Raw genomic sequence first — 23,416 nt, 5'->3', positions numbered from 1 at the left:
TGCTGAAGTTGGGATTATATGAACAGAATATGGTTGCGAGGATAGCAGAGCTGTAATGCACACACACACATATACACATACACACACACACACACACACACACACACACACATATATATATATATATATATATAGAGAGAGAGAGAGATATGGATAGTTAGATAGATCTTCAATGTTCCCTGTTTTGCAAAAAAAAAAAAAAAGGTGCTGAAACAGATCCATCTCTTTGCTCCAGGCCTCCTAGTATGCTCTGCTGCAACCTCTTGTTTAAGACAATTCCAGTACCAAAATGATGACTTTCCATTATCTTTACCTGTTTGCAAAGATTTGTTGGAACACCCATAATCAAAAGAAGCCTGGACTCCAATATTGTGCAATTCTGAATGTTGTACTGAAATGATCCCAGTCGGAAATGACTTATACTTTGCAACTTGATCACCTCGGAGGGAGAATGAGCATCAACATGACACAACACATCCGAATGCCACTCCAAAGCCGCAAGCAAACTTGCCTTCAACTTCTATGGGGCACATTGATTTGAATTATTGTTCAAATACTTGGAGATGGGTGTGTTAGGCTGAAGAGAAAGAGAGACTGATAAGTAGACAGGAAAAACTTGTTTTGTCTACAGCACGCCAATGGAGTGACACTGATATGTCTGGGCAAAGGTGAGGTGGAAGGGAGCTTCTCTTGACATCCTTGGCTGGATCTGGTGTTTGAAGGAGAAGGTAGAGAAACAGGAGAAAACCCATCTCTCTAGGAATGGAAGGCTATGTCTTGTTAGTATAATGCAGCCTTTCCCAATTTGGTGGCCTGTGGGATGTGTTGGGCTGTCACTCGCATCATCCCCAGTCTACATCATGTGGGCTGTGGATGATAAAAATGGCAGTCCAACACATCCTGTCAGCCACCAAATTGGAATTAGTAGATATAAACCTCCTTTAGACAATGGTGGCCAGCATATTGCCATCCAAATGTTGCTGAACCAAATCTTTCAGGAAGTCTAACCAATACTTGCAGAGTGAAGGTATGCTGGGAGTTGTAGTCCAACAGCATCTGGAGGTCCACATACTGTATTTACTTGAGCCTAATGTGCCATTGAATCTAATGCACACCTACATTTTCAAAACCCTGAAACCAAGTTTTTGCTGGCAAATGTAATGTGCAGTGGCAAAAAATGCACTCTTTGTTATACAGTTGATGCCTGCTTAGAATTTCTCCTTTAAAAATAAAAGTGTTAGAACACCAATGCTTCCAGCAATGGAAAATAATACCTTGGGGTCATCGCATTGGCTCAATGCTATTGAATCCTGGGGGCTGTAGTTTTACAAGGCCTTGAGTTTCTCTGCCAAAGTAAGTAAGCAAGTAAGTAAAAGTTTATTTGTATACCGTCCTCTCTCCCGAAGTGGACTCAGGGCGGTTTCCAATATAAAATCAGCATAAAACATTGTACAATAAAACACTGAAAACACTATAAAACGCTATAAGAATTAAAAACAAAAACAAAACATAACAATTGACTAAAACAATCACATAAACAGAAGGAGTATGCTCACTCAAATAACATATGAATCTGCAAAGAAAAAAGAAAAAAGACCAGTGGGATGGAGGAGAGGATGGCCTGGAGGGACCACTAGAACTAAAACACAATGTTATATTCTAAGATGCTTTGGGGCAGAGGAATATAGTGCAGTGTTTCAAGTCAAAGAGATGGCCTGTGCAACTACTATAGCTATGGGCTCGGTTATCCAAAGGCGCAGCGGAAGAGCCAGGTTTTAAGCAGCTTTTTGAAGGAAGCCAGGCTGGGTGCTTTCCGGATCTCCTCCGGAAGGGAATTCCAGATCCGGGGAGCAACAATAGAAAAGGCCCGCTCCCTCGTCCCCGCCAACCGAGCCTGGGATGGTGGCGGGAGCGAAAGAAGTGCCCTACCGGATGAACGAAGAGGACAAGTGGGTTCACAGAGTGCAGATGTCTCACAAAACTACAAATCCCGGGATTGCACAGCATTGAGCCATGACAATTAAATTAGCGACAACATCCCTTAGAAGCTCCAGGTGTTCCCGAAGCAGCTTCCCCATTTGCTTTGGCTCAACGCTATTTTTTGTGTGTCAGGAGTGAGTTGAGAAACTCACTCCTGTTGGTTTTGGTGTGAGAGAATTGGCCATCTGCAAGGACATTTCCCAGGGGACGCCCAGATGTTTTGATTTTTTACCATCCTTGTGGGAGGCTTCTCTTATGTCTCCACATGGAATTGGAGCTGATACAGGGAGCTCATCCGTGCTCTCCCTGGGTTGGGTTCGACTTGCCAAACTTCAGGTCAACAATCCAACCTTCAAGTCATCAGTCCTGCCAGCACAAGGGTTTAACACACTGCGACATCAGGGCCTCAGCACTAAGATTACTATTTTATGCTAATCTAATGTGCACCCTAATTTTGGTGAGGTAATTTAGCCAAAAAAGGCTTGAGTAAAGAGAGTAATTGCCATCACTTGATGTCTTTGCTTCTGCTACTTTTTTCCCTGGATCTGAAATAGGTTTCTTTGTACCACCTTGGACTCCTAGTCCTTGCTAGAAAATACTAACATTAACAACAAGTGTAAAAATCGATATTTCTTTGTAAACCCATCTTTACAAAAATATATGTTTTTCAAGTTTCATTCCCAGAATTCTGATGATTTACTTGTATAAGACCCTCTGAATTATTTTACTTGATACTCTGAGACATATGGAGTACCTGTATGATTTTCAGTCCTCAAAAATGGGATTGCAATTTTTCATTACTCCCATCCACTTATAGCTGAAATCTGATTTTATGTGGAACAGAGATACCTGTTTCCTGGACTTTGTGCCTTTCCTTCCTGCATTTGTTCTCCCAAACCCTTGCAAGAGGAGCTTAAATAAGGAAGAGTGGATTCATCCCAAAAGCAATATTAAAAACAGCATCCCACGAAAGAATTTCCTGCCATTTGTTACTGACTCATTATACCTCAATGGATGAATGCTTGGGCACTAGACATGCAAACCCATTTGATAATCTTTGAGTTGATCTGCTTTTAGAATGCTCCACTTCATAGATGGCTGCATCTCATCATCATAAAGTCTCTGTTTGTCATAGACGGTTGCTCAACTACAGTTCGGGTGTGCCAGAATTGCCCAACCGATGCAATGGATATGCAGCCTAGTAGGATGGTATTTCTCACTTTTTACTAAACTGAAAGATAAATCAGAGATGGATGAATAATCTGACGTCATTCCAATGTATGACATTCAATTTTCTCCTTCCAGAAAGCGGGGTAGGGAGTCAAAAATTCTTGGGGTCTTAATTCTAGGATATTTGAAGCCACCGAGGGTCTTGTTTGCAAAGTTGTTCCTCTGCATTTCACTTTTCTGCATTTGACTGCTCACAGATTTGATGATGAAAATGATTTAGTTTATTTATATCCCCACAAACCAAGGTGGCTAACAATCACACACTTTGATCAATTTAAAACAAAGTGAATGCAAAAATTAAAGGCAATTAAATAGTACTGTGCCTGGTTAAAAATACAATTAAAACATAATAAATAACATGCATTTTAAAACTGATTAGTATGGGATCTTTAGGGATTTCTAGTTCTTCCAGAAAATCTCTGTAGTCAACAGCCAGCATTTTTCTTTCTTCTGTTTTATTTGGAATTTTAAAAGGGGGGGGGGAGCACAAATAAAGGAAACTACAATGCCTACATATGCACAAACACACTTGAACAACATCTCTTAACATTTACGTACATAACTACACAATTTTTCTCACTAACCTACATCTCTAACTAAACATAAATCTAAAATGCAAATATATATATACCGTATATATATAAATTAGAATTACAAGCTGGGTAGATGCAGGGAATGCCGTGAATGGAGTGTATTTCAATAAGGGTTTCGACAAGGTCCCCCATGACCGTCAAATGTTGGCTAGGCAAAACTATGGTTAGGTAGATCTGTAATTGACTAAGTGAACAAACCCAGAGGGTGCTCACCAATGTGTCTTCTTCATCCTGGAAAGAAGCCATAAGACGGTTTTGTTTTGGGTCCAGTCTGTTCAACATCTTTATTAAATGACTTAGATGAAGGATTAGAAGGCATGATCATCAAGTTTGCAGATGGGACCAAATTGGGAGGGATAGCTAATACTCCAGAAGACAGGAGCAGAAGGGTTAGAAGGCATGATCACCTGTTCCTCTTCATTTAATAACTTTTGCCATTTTGACTGTGCTTGGATGTTGTGTGGCTGCAAGTATCCTGGGATGTATCTACACTGTAGAATTAATGCAGTTTGACACTACGCTAACTGCCATGGCCTAATTCTATGGAATCATGAGGCACCTGAAATCTTGTGCAGAGATGGCTAAAGATCTTGTGAAATAACAACTTGCATCATTCCTTAGCACTGGACCATCAAACCTCTTCTCCACTTCCTGCGACACTGAATCACCTCTTAAAGAAACCAGGTTTATGCCTAGAGGGGTCAAGAGGGAGGAATGAAACCCTTGCAAAATTGCAAAACCAGAGAGGATGGGCAACAAGCTTATTCATGAGAGAGAGAGCAGTGGAGCATGTGGCATGTAATTTATTGACAGGGGACTTCCCTTTCTAAAATGAGTGCCATGACTAATGGCTTAGAAAAATACGTATTAAAATCAAAAACACCTTTCTTCCTTGTCTGAAAGTAAGCACGCCTTTCCTTCTAGTCCTGCTAAAGTGCTTTTGAGAATATTCTTCTGCAAAATGTTTCCAGGCTGTCCCTCTTTATGGAAGCTTTTCCTTGTTTGATGTTTTGGGGAAGGGAAGAATAGAATGGAAAGGATTGGACTGTGACTCCACATATTCCTTGCTATTTGCTACCCTCCAGGTGATGTTGGATTCCAACTCCCAACATCCCCCATACCACATTGCATTGGGCTTGATGTGAGTTCATTTGGAAGGCCACTGATAGTTCATGCATTTTGAAATATATGAAAGATACATTTCATCCATATTTAATTTTAGAATTCATGATGCTTTGAATTTTGAAGAGTTCTTTTAAAATGTGAGCGAAAGTTTTACTATATGCTCCCTACATTTCTAAGAAGTGCCTTTTGATTTATGGAGACCTTATAACTTTTCAGAGGCAAGAAATACAGATGGGTTTGCCAGTTCCTTCTTCTGAAATATAGCCCACAGCACCTGGTTTTCATTGGGTGGTCTTCCATCCAAGTATCAGCTAGTGTGACTCTGCTAAGGTCAGATGGAATCTGACATTTTTAGGATATTTAAGGTAAAAGTAAAAGTTTCCCCCTGACATTAAATGGTACTCATCTCCATTTCTAAACCGAAAGGCCAGCGTTGTCCGTAGACACCTCCTAGTAGAAGCAATACTTATTGATCTATTCACATATGCATGTTTTCAAACTGCTATGTTGACAGAAGCTGGGGCTAACAGCGACAGCTCAACTGTAGCGGAAGCCAGATTTCCCCTCTTCCCGGCTTCTCGTGTGTCTGTGCGGACGCAGTGGAAGTAGGAGACAGACAACTGGAGGTTTTTCCAAAGAAAGCAGTTTACTATAGTTCCTGCAGCTGCAGAGGTTCATCCCACGCACAACTAGATGCTGAAAAGGGAGAACCCCGCAGACAGGGTCGAGTGTCTATTTATACAAGGCAGTGGGTTCAGTTTACGACCGCCCACATATCAAACCATTGGTGCATATTTGTGGTGCAGTATTACATTTCTTCATTACTTTCGTTTCTCTCAAAACACATGATTTCAGGGAAACCATGTGATAACCCATCGGCTGTGTTCCTGGCCTGCTCGTACCTCCTTATATGGCCATTTCCTCCTACCCCTTCATTCCTGCCTTATTCCCCCATTTTTTTTTTTTTGCGAAGCGTGTATACAAAAGCTGAAGCAAACTAAATGAGCAGACTTATGGGTTCCTCCAATCCCTTCTAGCTTGCAGCCAAGCTATCTTTTCAGTGGAAAATGAGCGCAGAATAGCATTTGTACATAGTTTCATCACCAGAGGTAAACAACACATGAGGATTAAAAATATTAATCAGGTTTTAGAAAGGACATAGTCCACAGTAGAATTCTGATCTAGCCCAGTCATTTGGCTTCTTCCGATGATGGATTTGTTGCTATGGCCAGAGGTGGCCATTCACATGCATGTCCAACTTTCAGGTCTTTTCAGTCTTTGGCATAAAGTCAAACTGGGGGTGTGTTTCCTCTTCCTTGATCAAAGGAATAATGTTCAGTTAATTTGAAGAAAGTCTCTTTGTCCAATCAAGTCTCTAGTCTCTAAGAATTGTCTCTGTGTAAAGAAAAGTCTGTAAAGAAAATCTCCATCTCTCACAGGGCTTTAGCTGTCATACCCAGTATGTGTGGCGTGGGGTAGACTTAAACTCCTACGGGTTTTGGATTCCAAAACAGGCCTTCCAGTAATAATGCCTTATGGATCTCCATTTTGGAAAACAGGCCTCTCAGTAACAATGCCTTATGGATCTCCAATTTTGGAACAGGAGTCCAAAAAGCTGAAAAAGAAAGCAGGAAGACAGTGAGAGAGAATGGGGGAGGGGGAACGGATTACCCATCTGTCGATCATCCTGTTCGGCATCACTTTTGTCTCAGCCAATCTTGTTGAAATCCCTTGTCTCTCCACGGGTGGGGCAGGTAGGCCACTATTCAGCTCCCAAACGACCCCTCCATGGCCTCTTGAGAAATGATTCCTCCATGGGCCTTCTTTCGCGATCTGCAGTAATCCTTTTTACTCTGGTCCTGCTGCAATGGTTAACTTATTTTATTCTTTGTCACATTGTCTCCGTGCTATATCCTCCTTTTGGCTTAAAAAGCAAGGTTGTTAGATGGCATATGAAAAAGTCCCTCATTGTCTCTCAAATCCGTCAAAAATCCGAATTATTTGCAATGTCCCATTACAAAAGGTCCTATCCAGGAGAGTTGGGTCAAAATAGAAAATTGTATGTTGTTGAGTTGGTCAGCCCTTACAGCCTCCAGCCTGATGCCACACTCCATCACAGCCTTAGCACTCAGCAACACCTATAGGCCCTCCCAGGCCTCTCAATAAACATGTCTCATAGACTTCTGGGTTTATCCCATACAGGAGTTCAGGACCTGTAGCAAAAAACAATGAGAGGGAAAAGAAGGGGAGGGAAATACTCATCCTTCCAGGCTGTATGGCTCTTGAAGCACTCTCTCTAGTCGTTTCGCTCACATCCAAGGCAGGCCTCCTCAGAGGTTGTGCCTTTGACAACACACTCATCTGTCTTGAAATCCAACAAAATCTTTCTTCTCCGCATCTTTTTCTTTTCCTTTCCGCAAACGATTTAACAATCGTGTATCCACTTGCTGCAATGCAATCTTCCACTCCAGTCCTGCTGCAGTGTTAAACTTACTCAATTCCCCTTTTACACCGACTCGTTGAACAGCTCAAAATTTGTTAGTAACACACGTTGAAAAGCCTCCTGCCGCTTCTCAAATCTGGCAAAATCCAGGCTGGGGGCGATGGAAAAAATGCCCCTATTTGCATGATCTAATGTCCCGTTTACAAAAGTCCTAGTCCTTCCTTTCCGTAACCTTTAGAAAGAGTTGGGCCAAAATCACAAAGTTCAGAATCCAAATCTCACAAAATTATTATGAAGCAACATGAGATGCAGCCAATTATATCATGTCTTTGGTTCTCAAAAGGATAACTTTTTATCACTTGGGCACTAGCTCCCTTTTTGAATAAAATGTCAATCAAAAATTTAAAAATCAATGTCAGTTCTTAATCCTTCTGTGTCAGGAATATGGGATCAATTTTTTTTTCCAAAAATAAATATATATTTATTTATTTTTTTGCACTGCCAACTTGTGACAGTTTTCCATACAAAGTCTCCACAACCAATAACTCCTCTCCTTGTCCTCTCCTTTCCAAAACATTCATTCACATTCCTTCTCCTTCTTCTTGACTCACCAAGATCACCTGTATTCCAAAGTGCTGCAAAAAAAAGAACCTCCAACATTTCCCTATAACCTGTAAGGGGTTTAAAGTCTGTAGAACAGGAAAAAGGGGGAGTAGCCCACAGAGGCTTGAGTTTTCAAAAGTACACTTGTTCAGGCTCATTTTTTTTTCCCTTGAGATTCAATTTCTGGGCAGATGTCCAGCTCTTATCTGTTGTATCACCATGTTCTCTAAAAACACTGAAGCATTGTTCTTTCAAAACAAGGATTTTTTTTTTCAAGCCTAAGACCATTTTTTTTTCCAAAAAAAAAAATATCTACAGCTTCCGAATTGCTTCTGAACAAATCTACTAACATTGTTTATAACTCTTTATGCATTTTGAATTCAACACATACATCTCATTCACACAAGGTCCACAGGAATTCTGATTAGTGGTTAGTTGTTTAGATAAAATCACACACTCTCTCTCAGCTCATGAAACATTCTCACCTAGTTGTCCCAAAACAAGTTCAAAGCAAGGATTTAAGTTCCAGGTGAAAGACAGAACCCCAATAATATATATTATATATATATATATATATATATATACACATTTACATCATCATTTTCTTTCTTTTTTTTTTCATATTAGATTCACATTACATTTTTTAAAACTTCACTAGTTCACAGTGGCTTTCATTGACCTTGGCTGTCCACTGGAATTCCATTTATCTTTCTCTGGGCATTTCGCCTGAGTTTAACCAGAATGACAGGGCGTTTTTACCTTGGACTGTCTGCCAAGATTTTCCCACTATCTTTTTTGGCATGAGGCCCAGGTGCAAAAGAAAACTTTTTAAGAAAACAGCTTTTGTTTCTCAGAAATAACAAGGAAAACTTTCTGAGCTTCAACACCACTTTAACAGCCTCAACACCACCCTCCCTTTTTCTCGCCTCTCTGCAGCTTGTCAGCAAAAGCAAACTAACACAGACCCTCTTCGAATCAGATTTTTTCAACCGTAATAAAACATTTCTAGATATTTGTGCTCAACATTTTTTGTGTAAATCTATAGACTCATTTTTCATTTTCACTTCAATATTACCACGAAACATGCAGAACTTGAAACTCATTATTCCCCACACATAACAAAGAAATCAAACAGTTTTTTTTTTCCCCCCGGGAGTTGCGACTCCTCATGAGCCCTGCACGACTTGGTCTTGGGGCACCCTCACAAGTCTTGTTCTCTGGGGAATTCCTTCTACGGCTCTACTTGCAACTGAGCCGAAATTGTCTAACATACACTGTAATGGGGTGGTGGATTTGAACCCACTGCCTCCCATCCTGCCTAATAGAGGGGACTGCCTTGGACTGGGCACCTGGACACTCAACGGTGTGTGTCAGGAATCACAAGACAGAACCCCTTTATATCTCCCTGGGAACCTTTGTGTCCCTCCCGGCGCTGTTCCCTTAGTGTCTCATTTAACCACTATACTTGCCAGATTGCTGTAGACGTCGGACCAACCTTCGCCCCTGGGCTTTTTCCCTGGATCCTTTTCCTCCTAGCTGGTTTCTTTGGAACCTCGCTGTCGTTGCGGCTCCCACCGTCGGCCGGCGTTGGCATCAGAGGCAAGTACCGCAGCCGGTCTTACAATATTCAGGGGCCCCTTCTCGTCTCACGGTAGTTGCCTCTGGCCCCCACCGCTGAGTTGGGACCGTCCCGCCAACGGGATCCGTCTCCGATCTCCTGGCCCGTCTTATTGTGGAATCACGTCGGGGTCACCAGAAAATGTAGCGGAAGCCAGATTTCCCCTCTTCCCGGCTTCTCGTGTGTCTGTGCGGACGCAGTGGAAGTAGGAGACAGACAACTGGAGGTTTTTCCAAAGAAAGCAGTTTACTATAGTTCCTGCAGCTGCAGAGGTTCATCCCACGCACAACTAGATGCTGAAAAGGGAGAACCCCGCAGACAGGGTCGAGTGTCTATTTATACAAGGCAGTGGGTTCAGTTTACGACCGCCCACATATCAAACCATTGGTGCATATTTGTGGTGCAGTATTACATTTCTTCATTACTTTCGTTTCTCTCAAAACACATGATTTCAGGGAAACCATGTGATAACCCATCGGCTGTGTTCCTGGCCTGCTCGTACCTCCTTATATGGCCATTTCCTCCTACCCCTTCATTCCTGCCTTACAACCTGCTCTGAGAATTTGAACTGCCAACCTTTTGATCAGCAATTTCAGCAGCTCAGTGCTTTAACCCACTGTGCCATAATCCTGCTTGATTTCTGGAAGTTGTGGTCCAAAAAAATAACCTTTCCAAGCTCTAACCAAAGCGTCTCGGTCTGTTCCTAGTTAGGCAAAATTCAGAGCTGTCTCCCTAATTTCAGTTCAGGTTGCAACTGTTTTTTTTGGCTTGCCTCTTCCCCTCACTTCCAGAGGAGAGACCTTTCCACTGGTGAAGAAACACTGAAGAAACACCAGTGAACCTTTTGACCAAATTTGCTTCTGTTAGACCCTCACAACAAAGACTCTGTCTTTTAATGCATTTCATCCAATCCTTTCCAATGGCTCATCAAGATCTAAGGGTTCTGGCTGTTGGCATCTGTTGCTGATTGTACTCTGGCTTCTTTACCAGAAATGGAAACTATTTCTTTTTTGCCACCTCCTCCTTTCTACATCTTATAAAGCTCCTCCATTCAATGATATGGCTGCCCTTGTGTTTGATCTTGAATTGCATTGTGGGGGGGAAGCAATACGGATTAAATGTGGATCACACAACTTTTAAGATATTCTAACCCAGACATGGGCAAACTTCAGCTCTCCAGGTGTTTTGGACATCAACTCCCACAATGGAAAACAACTGGAGGGCCAAAGTTTGCCCATGCTTACTCTAATTCAATGTGGGAAAAATTATAGGTGCTCTGCCTAACCTTTTTGTGGCTTCTGGATACCCCAGAATTGCCCACATCTGGTTTAGAAATGCTTGGGCAGCTGGATGCGTCAGGTCCTGCTTTCCTGAGTGAGTCATCTGGAGTAGACCAAAGAGTGGAAAGGTGGGGCTTCAAAAGGTAATGAGAAAGATTTCGGAGAGGCATTGAATAAGAGGCAAAGATGGGTCATGCACTGCTGTTGCATACCCTTTTAAAAGCAGCTGTTATTTGAAGAATTCATCAGAAGCTGTGTTGAGACTTGTAGCGTCTGGGCAGGGCCCGTTTTGAAGAAGACGGAGAAGAGAATATTGGATTGAGAAATGCATAGAAAATACTGTGAAGAAACCTAGCCGAGCAGGAAACAATGGGCAAGTGAAGAGTCCTATAGCAGAAGAGTATTTAATCCAAGGGGTGTATGTATTTCACGAGGTAACTTGGAAAAGGATATAAGAAATTTGAAAGAAGAGAAAGGAGGAGGGCATCTGGAGTTAAAATACTTCAAGAGAACATTTGTCCTTTTTTTCTGGAGAGAGGAACGTGGACAAAATAAAAAGTGAGGATAATATTTGGGAAAACCAGATTGTGAAGAAGTGTTTTGGATACACAGAGGAAACAACTGCAAATTAGGAAGGGGAGGAGAGGAATACCGCCAGGGTTGGTGAGAAGTTTTGAAGTTATTTGCAATCTGCCCGGTGGCACTGTGCACTGTCATGGCGGTCCCAACCGGAGTGGAGGATTTTGCAGAAGACCTGCGTTGTTCGATCTGCCTGGAGCTCTTTCTGGATCCTGTCATGCTGGAATGTGGGCACAATTACTGCCAAGCTTGCATTACCCGCTACTGGGCAGAGATACCCGTCAACGGTGGAGCGGACGTGCCACATCCCACTTGCCCGGAGTGCCGGCGTGAGATCCCAGAGGGAAAATTCACAGCCAACCGGGTGCTGGGGCAGCTGGCAAGGAAGGCCATGGAGTCTCTCTCCGCTCATGCTAGTGATGAGGATGCCGAAACGGAGCAGAATGACGATGAGGAGTTGCAGGGGGACAGACTCTTTTGCACCGACGACGGCTGTCTTGTGAGGTCGTTGCAACTGGAGCATTGGGGACATCCATGTCTTCCTTTAGATGAGGCTGTGGAGCACTATAAGGTCAGTAGGAGTCACTGTGAAGGTCTGGATTAGGTGGGCAACACAAGGCACAAGTATACCACCTGCTTAGTTTTGCCCATACAATTTGGAGTCACCCCGTGAAATTGATGGCAAATTGTTTCAGATATAGATGAAAGGAATGCTGAAGGCAACATTTAACAAATGTATGGAATTACTAGCTCTGTAGTATGAAGGTCACATGCTTTAGAGGCCTTTTGAAAGTGGGATTAAAAAACTTACACGAGGAAAAGCATATTCAGGGCTACTAAAGGCATCATAGATAATATTCGACTGTGGAGCCACCCTATGAAATTGATAGAAAATGGATTCAGGTGTATGTGAAAGGAATGTTGAAAGCAACTTCAGTATGTGGAATTCATTGCTGTGTAATGTGAAGGCCATATGTTTTTGGAGGCTTTAAAAAGTAGTATATGGTGGCTTCACAAAGAACAAATATACCTAAATTCTCAGCCCAAGCAGTGGCAGTTGGGAAGGCTTGTGCTAGGTCATACAATGACTTTATCCCATACTTTAAAGGACTTATCTATGATGCTAAAGGTCTACATCTTGGACTAGTTCCTCTAAAATTGGAAAATAAAAAGCCCAAGAGTGCTCTCTGAACCCTCTGACATGGAAGTTGCTAGATACCAGTAAACTTGAGATGTTCCTCAAAGGAAGGATAAGACGAAGTCCTCTCCCCTATCGAAGTCCAGAAGATGATTGGATTAGTTGTTGACTTGAAGCCCTTGAATGCCAGCAGTGGGATATAATATCCTCCATGAAATTAGCGACAGTAGACTAGTGAAAAAGACTCACGACAGATAGTGTGTGATATACACTGCTCTGTCTTCAACACAAAATAATTTCTAGGAAGTCTGGAGGAACCACCAGGGAGCTGACATAGGAAGGTGTCTCATTCTGTTAAATTGTAGTTTTGGTCCTGGCCAACCATGATGGAGATATCACCATAGTCAGACTCAGAATGAGTCGTGAAAATGCAGAAAGTCATCATGCAAAAACAGAAAGCCAGATTGTTATGGTTTCCAGGTTTTAGCATCCTCAAAGTATTATTTAGTCATTATAGGAAACCAGATATTGGACAAAGTGGGACCTTGGTGTGGCTGACTACTCTAATGGGAGAAACTCTTTGGTCAGCACCGATTGTATTACTACAATACACCACCAGAGGGCGACATGTCACTTTGGAATTCCCTTTTTTAGTCTCTAAGATGTTGCAAGATCCCTTGGTATACTATAGGCGTTATCTTCTGTGTCAATGCAACTGGGGATCCTGTTCCTCTGAAAGCCCAAAATAACTTTTGTATGCCACTCTTGATTTTGCATTTTTTTTCCAGTTCTGGCTGATGTCCCCCATGTTAGTGAATCTGATCTGGGTTTTAGTCTAAATTTTAGTTTGAACTTCCATTTGGTGATTGCAAACATTTCCGTGGCGCAAATCTTTTAAGAACTTAAATGCAACGGCTTTCAGTGATGTGATGTGCTATGTTATGCTTGGCATTGTCTTTTAATGAAGATTGATGCTTTTTATTGTTTAACTATTTAACTTTATAAATTGTTTAGTTGCCTTAAAGTAATGTTTATATTACGACTTTTTTCAAAGTTTTTTTGTATAGCATTCAAATATGTTGCTTGGTACTATGGTCCCCTTATTTGAAGAAAAGTAGATCAATAATACTAATAATAATAATGCAGATAGAGCAACCCTTTCCCTTGAATTCCAAAATCTGAAATACTCCAAGCTCTGAAAATATGTAGAGCAGGCATGGGCAAACTTTGGCCTTCCAGGTGTTTTGGATTGCAACTCCCACAATTCCTAACAGCCTACCGGGTGGATGTAGAGGGTGGATGAGATAAAGTCCCTCTTGCTTTCTGGTGGTTCAACTGCACAAATGTTATTTCATGCATGATTTAAAATAATTTATAAAATTCAAGCTATGTGTATAAGTGTATATGAACCATAAATGAATGTTTAAACTTCAGTATCATTTCTGTGGGTGCATCTGCACTGTAGAATTATTACAATTTGAGAGCATTTTAACTGTCGTGGCTCAATGCAATGGAATCCTGCAAGTTGTAATTTGGGGAAGTACCAGCATTTGCGCAGAGAAAGCTGAAGGGCTTGTAAAATTCCAATTTCCAGAATTCCATAGCATTGAGCCATGGCACTTCAAGTGGACACTGGATGCCCTGCAAATAAATATATGTTAGTTTTGGCTTTTAAAAAATGTCTCTTCTTCTGTCTAGGAGATCTTAACAGCTGCTCAAGCATCACTGGAAACAAGAGCCCAAGCAGCAAGACTACTGCAAGAGCAGAGTGCCCAGAAAATTCCAGAAATTACAGTAAGTTTTTTTTCTAGTTTTATGGAAAATGTAATAGTCCCCTGTATTGTGTGAGGGAATTCATTCTTGGACATTTTGTATAATTTTTGCATATACCATTTGGTCCTCATGCACAATGCTATGGTCTGCTTCAGCGAGACCAAGCGCTGCCTAGAGAAGTATGCATTCATACAGTCGTCTTCTCTGTCATTTTCCCCTTTTTAGGCTCAGCGGCTCCGTTTGGAGCAGCACCTCTCGGCCCAGTTCATTGAGCTTCACCAGTGGCTCCAGGAGAAGGAGGCGGCCATGAAGAGGACACTCCGGCACGAGGAGGAACTCCTGGTGAGCGAACTGGAGAGGAACCAGCGCAATGGGCAAGAGCAAATGCACATGGCAGAGGAACACATGGCTAAGATCCAAACTCGGCTTGAGGAACACCAAGACCCTGAAACTTTCCTGAAGGTGAGAGCATATCTCAGCAAAATTGTTTCTCCATATGTTTTGGACTGTCTCATCAGCTGGCACAGTTAGTTCTCAGGAATCCTGAAATTTGGACTCCAAGGCTATATCTATACTGTAGAATTAACTGTCTTGGCTCAGTGCTATTGAATCATGGAAGTTGTAGTTCTATGTCAAAAGATGCTAGTGTCTCATCTAACTACAACTCACAAGAATCCATAGCATTGAGCATGGAAGTTAAAATGATATAAAACTGCATTAATCCTATGCACTGTGAAACATCTGGAGGCCACCAGGCTGGCACAAGGTGGGGCTGAATATCGAAATTTGTTGAAGTTCTCTATCCATCAAGCCATTACATTTTCTCTGTGTTACTCCAAACTTTCTTCACTTTAGCCATATAATTTATGGTGAGGACAACAATGGGTTAGGAATAAAAAATATGGAGAATCAGAAATGTTTGTTGAGCTGGCAGTGTCCTTACAACAGCTGCCCCTTGACTAATTCCTGCTATCTTTTTCCACAGGACATCAAGGTCTTCACAGAGAAGTAAGTAGAGCTGAGCTTTCCAAACATTTCATGTTGGTGACACACCGTTTATATAGACGCACAATTTCATGATGCAATAATTCAGTTTTACTAGCAAATCGAAGATTAAACCAACCCCTTATAAAAGATATGGATACATGCATAAATTGAAATTATGAAATGAATGAGGACACAACATATCCCATGAAAACTTTTCATTTATATATTTTAAAATATATGATTTATAAAATAATGTACATCTCCAAGATGTTTGTCGTTTCTCGTTATGTTCATATGACACATTTAAACACTGAAGCCAACACACCAGTGTGTCATGACACACTCTTTGGAAAATTCTCAAATTTTGAACCTGTTTGTTTATCCCCTCTTCCCTATTTTGTGTTTACTTGGGCTACTTTCTGGGAAATATCTAGAGTGGAGACTACTTTCCATTTTTTGGTTCAAGAGCCATTTCATGAGCTCAATAAGCTTTATGGAGATTTGGAAAACTTGAAACTCTCTGAACCTATGAACTAAGATGGGGCATGGAAGTTGGACCTCTGAATCCAATGATGCCTAGGGTGAGGCATGAGGAACCATCCTCAATCTATATCTCAACATCCACACAGATTCCCCCCTTTTCTTCTAATATTGAACCATATATAACCATGTCAATCAGCAAGGTGAAAAGTGTTATTATGTACATTATCAAATGTACATGTCCCCAGCTGTCCCCATCTTGTAGCTTCATCAGTCTCATACAGAGTTGAGATCATCCCTATAAAATCTGCTTATAATGAAGATTCAATGATTTATTTATCTTCACAGGTATTGTCTCAGTGAAGAAAAGTGGTCTACCTTGCCCACAGTTTCTCGTGGTTTCAACTTGGGCCAGTTCAAGGGCCCAATTCAGTACATGGTGTGGAAAGAAATGTTGCCAGCCCTGAGGCCTTGTAAGTATTGGAGGAATGGTCAAAATTATAGTTCAGCTCCCGTATCCACAGGGGATAGATTTCCAGACTTTGTGTGGATATGCAAAACTTGCTGAAACGAGGGGAGTTCTGGCCCAATAATAGTATCAAGTTGCACTGGGGAAAGGGGAGGGAGGCTAGACAACAACTAGATGAGGCCCTCCAGATGTTTGGGAATCCCAGAGGCTTGTTAAATGGTCAAGCTGGATTCTGGGAGGTGAAGTCCAAAATACCCGGAAGGCTACAGGTTGCGCAGACTTGATTTAGAGATATGAGGAGGAGCCACAATTTCCCAGAGTGGATAAATGAAATTACCGAAATTGGTCCTGTGGATATGGGGGCCATGCTGTAACTGGCATTGTTAGCAGAGGAGTGGACACAAGTAATGGCTGGAATTCAGCATGGGATTTACATCTTCGCAAAGTATGCATGCAGGACTAAGTATTCCAAAGTTTGAAGTTTAACAGAGCTTTATTAAAGTTTAGGGTCCAGTACCTTGTAGTTGAAGTTCAGACTGAAATTCAGACCAAAGTCACAACCAGTTGACATTTGAGCCATTTGCCTTTGGAGATGGGGATAAATGATATTTTAAAAAAAGTATTGGATTTGGGTTGCCAATTTAGTACACACATGCTCTTTATTTCCTTTGAGTTGGGGTTAGAGAGGATGCTTAAAAAGTTGGCAACTATTTGGTGACCGTGTTTTGCTCTTTTCTCAACAGCTCCTTGCTTTATAACCTTGGATCCTGCCACCAACCACCCCAACCTTGTGCTTTCTAAGGATCTTGACACAGTACGCCTGGAGGACAACCCTGAGGAGGAAGTCCCTGATGGGCCAGAGAGGTTCAGCAAGTCTGTTTGCGTTCTGGGTGCCCAGGGGTTCACTTCAGGGCGGCATTACTGGGAAGTCAAAGTGGGAGATAAAACCAGCTGGGACATTGGTGTGGCCAAGGAGTCGGTCAACAGGAAGGAAGCCAAAGTAACGGTCAAGCCCAGCAATGGATTTTGGGCCATTTGGTTGAGGAACGGCAATGAGTACAAGGCCTTAGACTCTCCATCCAAACAGCTGTATCCAAAGGTCAAGCCCCAGAAAGTGGGGGTCTACCTGGATTACGAAGGGGGACAGGTCTCCTTCTATGATGCTGACACCATGGATCACATCTTCACCTTCTTGGACATTTTCACTGAATGCCTTTACCCAATGTTCAGCCCAGGTGTCAACAAAAATGGACTCAATGGTGAACCCATGTGTCTCCTGACTCCTCTGGTGTAACAGGAACTAACAGGAACCAAGCATAACCCAGATTTGACTTTATTTCAGTTGGGAACCATTGAGAAGGGGCTTAATTCATGGCACATTTGTGGAGTAATGTGGCTGTAGAAGTCCCTTTCTAAAAAGACCCGACTGGCTCCCTCCTTGATGTCATTAGATCAGCAGCTGGAAACATCTTTATTGTATAGGCTTTTGAGAACTAATTCTTTATAAGGATAGGACTTGTGTAAATACACACGATTACATTTGCCATACCATTTTTATAAGTTATACATTGTTTTTCATCTTCAGATCATTTAATTATATTTTAACAATATGTTTTTAATTTTTTTACCCAGTTTTTTTTATCTGTAGTGGTTTCCATTTTTCTATAAGCTTCCTTGTGTTATACGCAAAATATATATAGATAAAGGGGGTAAAGACAGAACAAGAAGGGGGAAAGAAGGTCAAAGCGAACAATCTGATGGCAACTGGATGGGAGGCCATTTTGGAAGAAAAATAAGGAATAGACATGCAATAACAATGTTAGAGATACCTCTCCTTCAGAAGAGGAAGGGGAGCAGGAACATGTTCATGAATCTGATGTTGAGTTGGAACCTGAGGAGGAGATTTTGCATGTACCCACATTTCAGGAGAGGTGAAAGGAAACAGAGCAGAGACGTTGTTCAGCTAGAATAGCTGCCAGAAATGCAGCTGAGTGATTGGGAACTGCCCTAGCAGCTGCGAGGGGACTCAGGGCTATAAAGCAGAAGCAGGTGCAGCCAGCTTTTGCTGGTAACAAACTGACTCTTCGCTCTCCTTGTGCCTGCTTTGAGTCTGCATCTGGGAAACTGCTCCTAAAGATTTATTGCTGTTTCTTTGTCTAAAGTAAGACTGCTATTTGATTTGAGAATTTATCAGAGACTAAGAACTGTGTTTGCCCTAAGACTTCCTTGCTTTCGTTTGCATTATTTCACTGAGTGTGCTGTTCTTTATGTTTTGCTGAAGTACAGCAGTGTTCATTTACTTACCACAGTGTTTTAAGGCTGTTCTTGAAAGACAAAACAGGACAAACAATTCGTGTTTTCAAGGCAGAAACAACTGCAGTTTTGCAAGACTGAGTTATGAGGTGACACTGCCTTGCAATGAGGTCTTGAGAATGTCATCAGCTCTTTTCCTATCTGGTCTTTGTGATACTTGAATATGTCAATAAACTTATTTGGCCCTCAACAATTTGCTGGAACCTCTCTCTAAATACAGACTATCTACCTACTCCCTTCTATTTACTTTATCTCCAAGTACTGATAATACATTAACAGCTGCACTTCCAAATGTATATAAGCACAACACATAGGCAGACAATTTTAAAGCTGCATTTTGAAGAACATATGTCCCAATCTATACCCTTGGACAGTACCAGTTAATCCTCTACTATCCCATTTTACATATGCTTTTAAATTTTTCCAATGCCTTCAGCCGGCAGGAGAGGATAGAAGAGGGCAGAATCTTGTCCTTCCTGATAGGTTCAAACAAAAAGAAAAGTTTGCAGCCTACTCTACCTTGAATGTCCTTCCTTATTAATAACATGCTTGGCTAATACAAAACGTGGTATATTATGCTTTCAGAACCAGCATAGTGTAGTGGTTTGCAAGTGGACTCATTAAGGCTAGAATCCATATTCTCCTTCATGGAAGCACACTGTTTCACATCGATTGTGTATTCCTTCATGGCAGAATGGGCTTGGACTCGATGGCCTTTGCAATCTCTTCCAACTCTACGATTCATAGTCACGAACTCTTAGTATCAGAGGAAGACAGTGGCCAACCAACTTTGCCAAGAAAACTCTGTGATAGAATTACCGTAAACTGGACTTGACCTGAATGCATGAAATGACAACTCCTGTGTTTTCTTACTAACCAGCAATAAATCAATGATGTTCATATTTTGGAAAACATCTAGGCAAGCTAGAAACAAGATCTTTCTCGAAGCTGTGCCCTTCGAGATGGGAAATCGGGAGGGAGTTGATTTACTGCTGAAACCTCTTGGGCAATGAGATGATGGTAGAAATATACTCATTGACTCAATCTTGTTGAAGTCTTTCTTTAGATGAGTGATAGGGTGGCGGAGGTAAGTGCATGATTTCTTTTAATGCAAACAGTGAGATGTGGCTTACATTTCAAAGAAAATCAGTCCACCTTGAAGAAAAGGCAAGCCTTTTGTCTTTCAAAATGGTTTCTTGAGCAGATCATGGATGTTGCTACTGCAAGTCAGTTTAGATATTGCTAGTTTGCTAGACATGAATATATCTATTCTTTCAAAAACAAAATTTTAAAATATGATGTATTCAGAGTAATTATAGCTTTGGAAGCTGAGAGCTAGGAGGTGATGGTTGATATGAAATTCTGTAGAGATTGGAATATAGTACAAGTTGAGCATCCCTTATTTGAAATGCTTGGGACCAGAAATGCTCTGTATTTCAGGGTTTTAAAAAAGATTTTGAAATACTTATATATACATTGAAATATCTTGGAGATGGGACCCTAGTCTAAATGTGAAATTCATTGATGTTTCATTTATATTTTATTCATGTAGACTGAAGGTAATATTATACACAATATTTTAATTTTGAGTTTCAAACAAAGTTTGTGTAGACATTGACAACCATCAGAAAGCAAAGGTGTCATCTTAGCCATCCATGTGGATAATTTTGAAGTATTTTGAATTTTGAATGAGAGATACTCTCTCTGTCTCTCTCTCTCTCTCTACACACACACTCACTCACACACACACACACACACACACACTAACACTATGCATGCATCTGAAGGTCTCTTTTCTTTCTAATACAGTTCTGAGATAGAAATCTAGAGCTTTGTGGTTTGAGCACTGGATTATGACCCTGTAAAACAGGACTTGAATCTCAGCTTGACCATGGAAACCCATTGGGTGACACTCTGAACCTCAGCCTCAGAGAAGACAAGGGCAAATCTTGCCAAGAAAATCCTGTGATAGGTGAGTTTTTAAATCATAAGTCAGAAATTATTTAAAGACAGCCAACAGCAATAGATCGATAGGCAGGCACACAATACAGATAAAGTATTTTGCTTCCCAAGGTCAAAGGAAATTACCAGTTTCTATTGCTTGAGTGTGTAGACATTTTAATTACTTTGTTTTGAAGATCTCAAATATCTACGTTGTAGCTTTTAATGAGATTTTAGTGGGTCTGTTCTTTGAACATGTTATATATATCTTAATATATTTAGTTGAAACTAACAGTGAGCAGTTGCAATCAATATCTTAAAACTCGATGGCTGAGATCCTACATCCAAGTCTTTAATAAGTTTATGAATCCATAGCTATGTAGAGAGAATTAAGATTTGGTAGAGTAGGGAAGGGGAGGGAAATGTGCATCATTTCTGACTAATGATTCTTCAATGTTTTCAATTGATTACAGATGACATGGGTCATGCCTAATCACTCTTCTCTCGTGAGCGAGTTCATCTTTGTTGGGTTTTCCGAATTGCCACAGATGCGGACCCTCCTCTTTGTGCTGGTTCTCTTCATGTACACTGCCTCACTTGCTGGAAATGCCATCATCACCACAGTGATCAAATTAAATGCCACCCTCCATACACCCATGTACTACTTCTTGATCAACTTATCCCTGTTAGAAATATGCTACACCACTGCCATTGTTCCCAAGATGCTGGCAAGTCTGGTATCAAAGAACGGCAAGATCTCACTCTGGGGGTGTGCCACCCAAATGTACTTCTTCACCCTCTTCGGCATCACAGAATGCTGTCTCCTTGCAGCTATGGCCTATGACCGCTTTGTGGCCCTATGCAAGCCATTGCACTACAATGTCATCATGAACCGGAGTGTCTGTGCCCAGCTTTCCATGGTCTCATGGTCAGTGGGAGTGATGGTGGGGTTAGGCCAAACCAATTATGTTTTTAGCCTGTCATATTGTGGGCCCAACAGAATCAATCACTTCTTTTGTGATATCCCACCCCTCTTGACACTAGCTTGTGGGGCCACCTCAATGAACGCCATTGCTGTATACATGGTGGCCGTCCTTTTCATCACTGTACCTTTCCTTCTGATTCTCACATCCTATGTATACATCATCATCTCCATTTTGAGGATGCCATCAGCCGAGGGTAGGCGTAAAGCCTTCTCCACCTGCTCTTCACACCTCATTGTGGTTTCCTTATTCTATGGTTCAGGCATAATCACATATCTTAGGCCAAAATCCAGCTACTCAGCGGAGAGTGACAAATTCCTGGCCTTGTTTTATACAGTTGTGACGTCTATGCTGAACCCTATAATCTACACTTTGAGAAACAAAGAGGTCCAAGTCGCTCTGAAGAGAACAATGAGAAACAAACTATATGTTAGAGAATGTAACAAATGCTTATTGCTTTAATAGAACTGATCTATTATGTTGTGCATCTTTTTTCAATAAAATATTTTGTGAGAGAAAACTAGTTTCTGCTTATATCTGCATGCTAATTGGTTATCACCACAGGATTTTCTACTGAGCCATTGTATTTTAGCAAAGTGACAATAACTTAGAAGATTTCTATACTCATAAAAAGTTGTGGAATTTGTAATACTGCGGAATTCCTCTATATGCATGTCTGATATAATTGACCTTTACTATAAAATGTTGTGTAATATATTAGATAAAAAGGTAAGGAACTGGTGGGATACAGATGAATAAATGAATAAGAATGTGATTGCTTGAATACTGGAAGGGATTTTAATAAGGTTGATGGTTGATAATCTGGTGACTGAAGTTGGGAGATTGAGTCATTGAGTTGGAAGAGAATCCAAGGACTATCAAGATTCTACCATGCAAGAATGAACAAAGCACTACTGACAAGATGGCCATCAAGCTTCTGATTAAAAACAGCCAAAGAGTGTGACTCAATCACTCTGAGGCAGCGTATCTCACTACCTTAGTATCATGAAATTCTTCCAAATGTTTAGGTGCAAACTCTTTCCCTGTAGTTTGAATTCATTACTCCATGTCTTAGTCTATGGCAGAAAACATGCTTGCTCCATCTTCAACATGACACCCTTTCAAATATTTAAGCATGGCTATCATGTCACCTCCAACCTTCTTTTCTCCAGGCTAAACATGTCTAATTCCTTTCTCCTAGGGCAGTGATTCCCAACCTTTTTTTGACTAAGGACCACTTTGACTAGAGACCACCTCAACATTAGTACCAAAAGGATTGCAAATCAGTTTTTGGTCAACTTTAGATTCAGTTTGGTTATTTGGGTTGCTGATTCAGAAAATTGCATTGGATAGACCACATTAGCTCTAGTTTCTGATAGAGAACATATGCCATCCCGTAGTGACTATCTGCTCGCCTACAGAAAACCATATTTAATAATCTAGAGCTGATGTGATCTATCTAGGGTAATTTTCTAAATCCCAGATAACCCGAGGAACAGGCCTAGAAACGAAGACACGAAGAAAAAAAAACATATTTTTGGTCGGGCTGTTATTATCCATAGTAGTAGGTGAGGCTGCGGAACATATTTTAGTTCTTGCGGACCAATGGTGGTCCACAGACCACACGTTGGGAACCACTGTCCAGGGGCCTGGTTTCCAGACTTTTTGCCATTTGATTTTCCTCTTCCAGACACATTCCAGCTTGTCAATGTCTTTCTTGAATTGTGGTGCCCAGGACTAGACACAGTATTCCAGCTGAGATCTGACCAATGCAGCATAGAGTAGTACTATTATATCCCCCAGAGTAGGCACTATACTCCAGTTGATGCAGCCTAGAATCACATTGGTTTTTTTGGCTGCCACATCATACTGTTGACTCAC

At 41.3% G+C, this 23,416-nt stretch overlaps 2 protein-coding genes across 2 annotated transcripts; both read left to right on the top strand.

The window, feature by feature from the left end:
- The first annotated feature begins 10,980 nt into the window (after positions 1–10,980).
- Positions 10,981–19,209, top strand: LOC100553653 (zinc-binding protein A33). Its single transcript, XM_003223885.4, has 6 exons — positions 10,981–12,022; positions 14,288–14,383; positions 14,588–14,824; positions 15,348–15,370; positions 16,178–16,302; positions 17,042–19,209. The coding sequence occupies exons 1-6, from the start codon at positions 11,588–11,590 to the stop codon at positions 17,590–17,592; spliced, it is 1,467 nt and encodes a 488-aa protein (XP_003223933.1). The 5' UTR covers positions 10,981–11,587; the 3' UTR covers positions 17,593–19,209.
- Positions 19,210–19,409: 200 nt separating this feature from the next.
- On the top strand, positions 19,410–23,129 carry LOC103279560 (olfactory receptor 10AG1). The gene has a single exon (XM_008115384.3). The coding sequence runs from the start codon at positions 21,026–21,028 to the stop codon at positions 21,995–21,997; it is 972 nt and encodes a 323-aa protein (XP_008113591.1). The 5' UTR covers positions 19,410–21,025; the 3' UTR covers positions 21,998–23,129.
- Positions 23,130–23,416: the final 287 nt, after the last annotated feature.

Source organism: Anolis carolinensis, chromosome 6 (assembly GCF_035594765.1).
Source record: "Anolis carolinensis isolate JA03-04 chromosome 6, rAnoCar3.1.pri, whole genome shotgun sequence".
NCBI classification, from domain to species: Eukaryota; Metazoa; Chordata; class Lepidosauria; order Squamata; family Dactyloidae; genus Anolis; species Anolis carolinensis.
The sequence above is the reverse complement of the archived record's forward strand: the minus strand, read 5'-3'. Positions and strand labels throughout refer to the sequence as shown.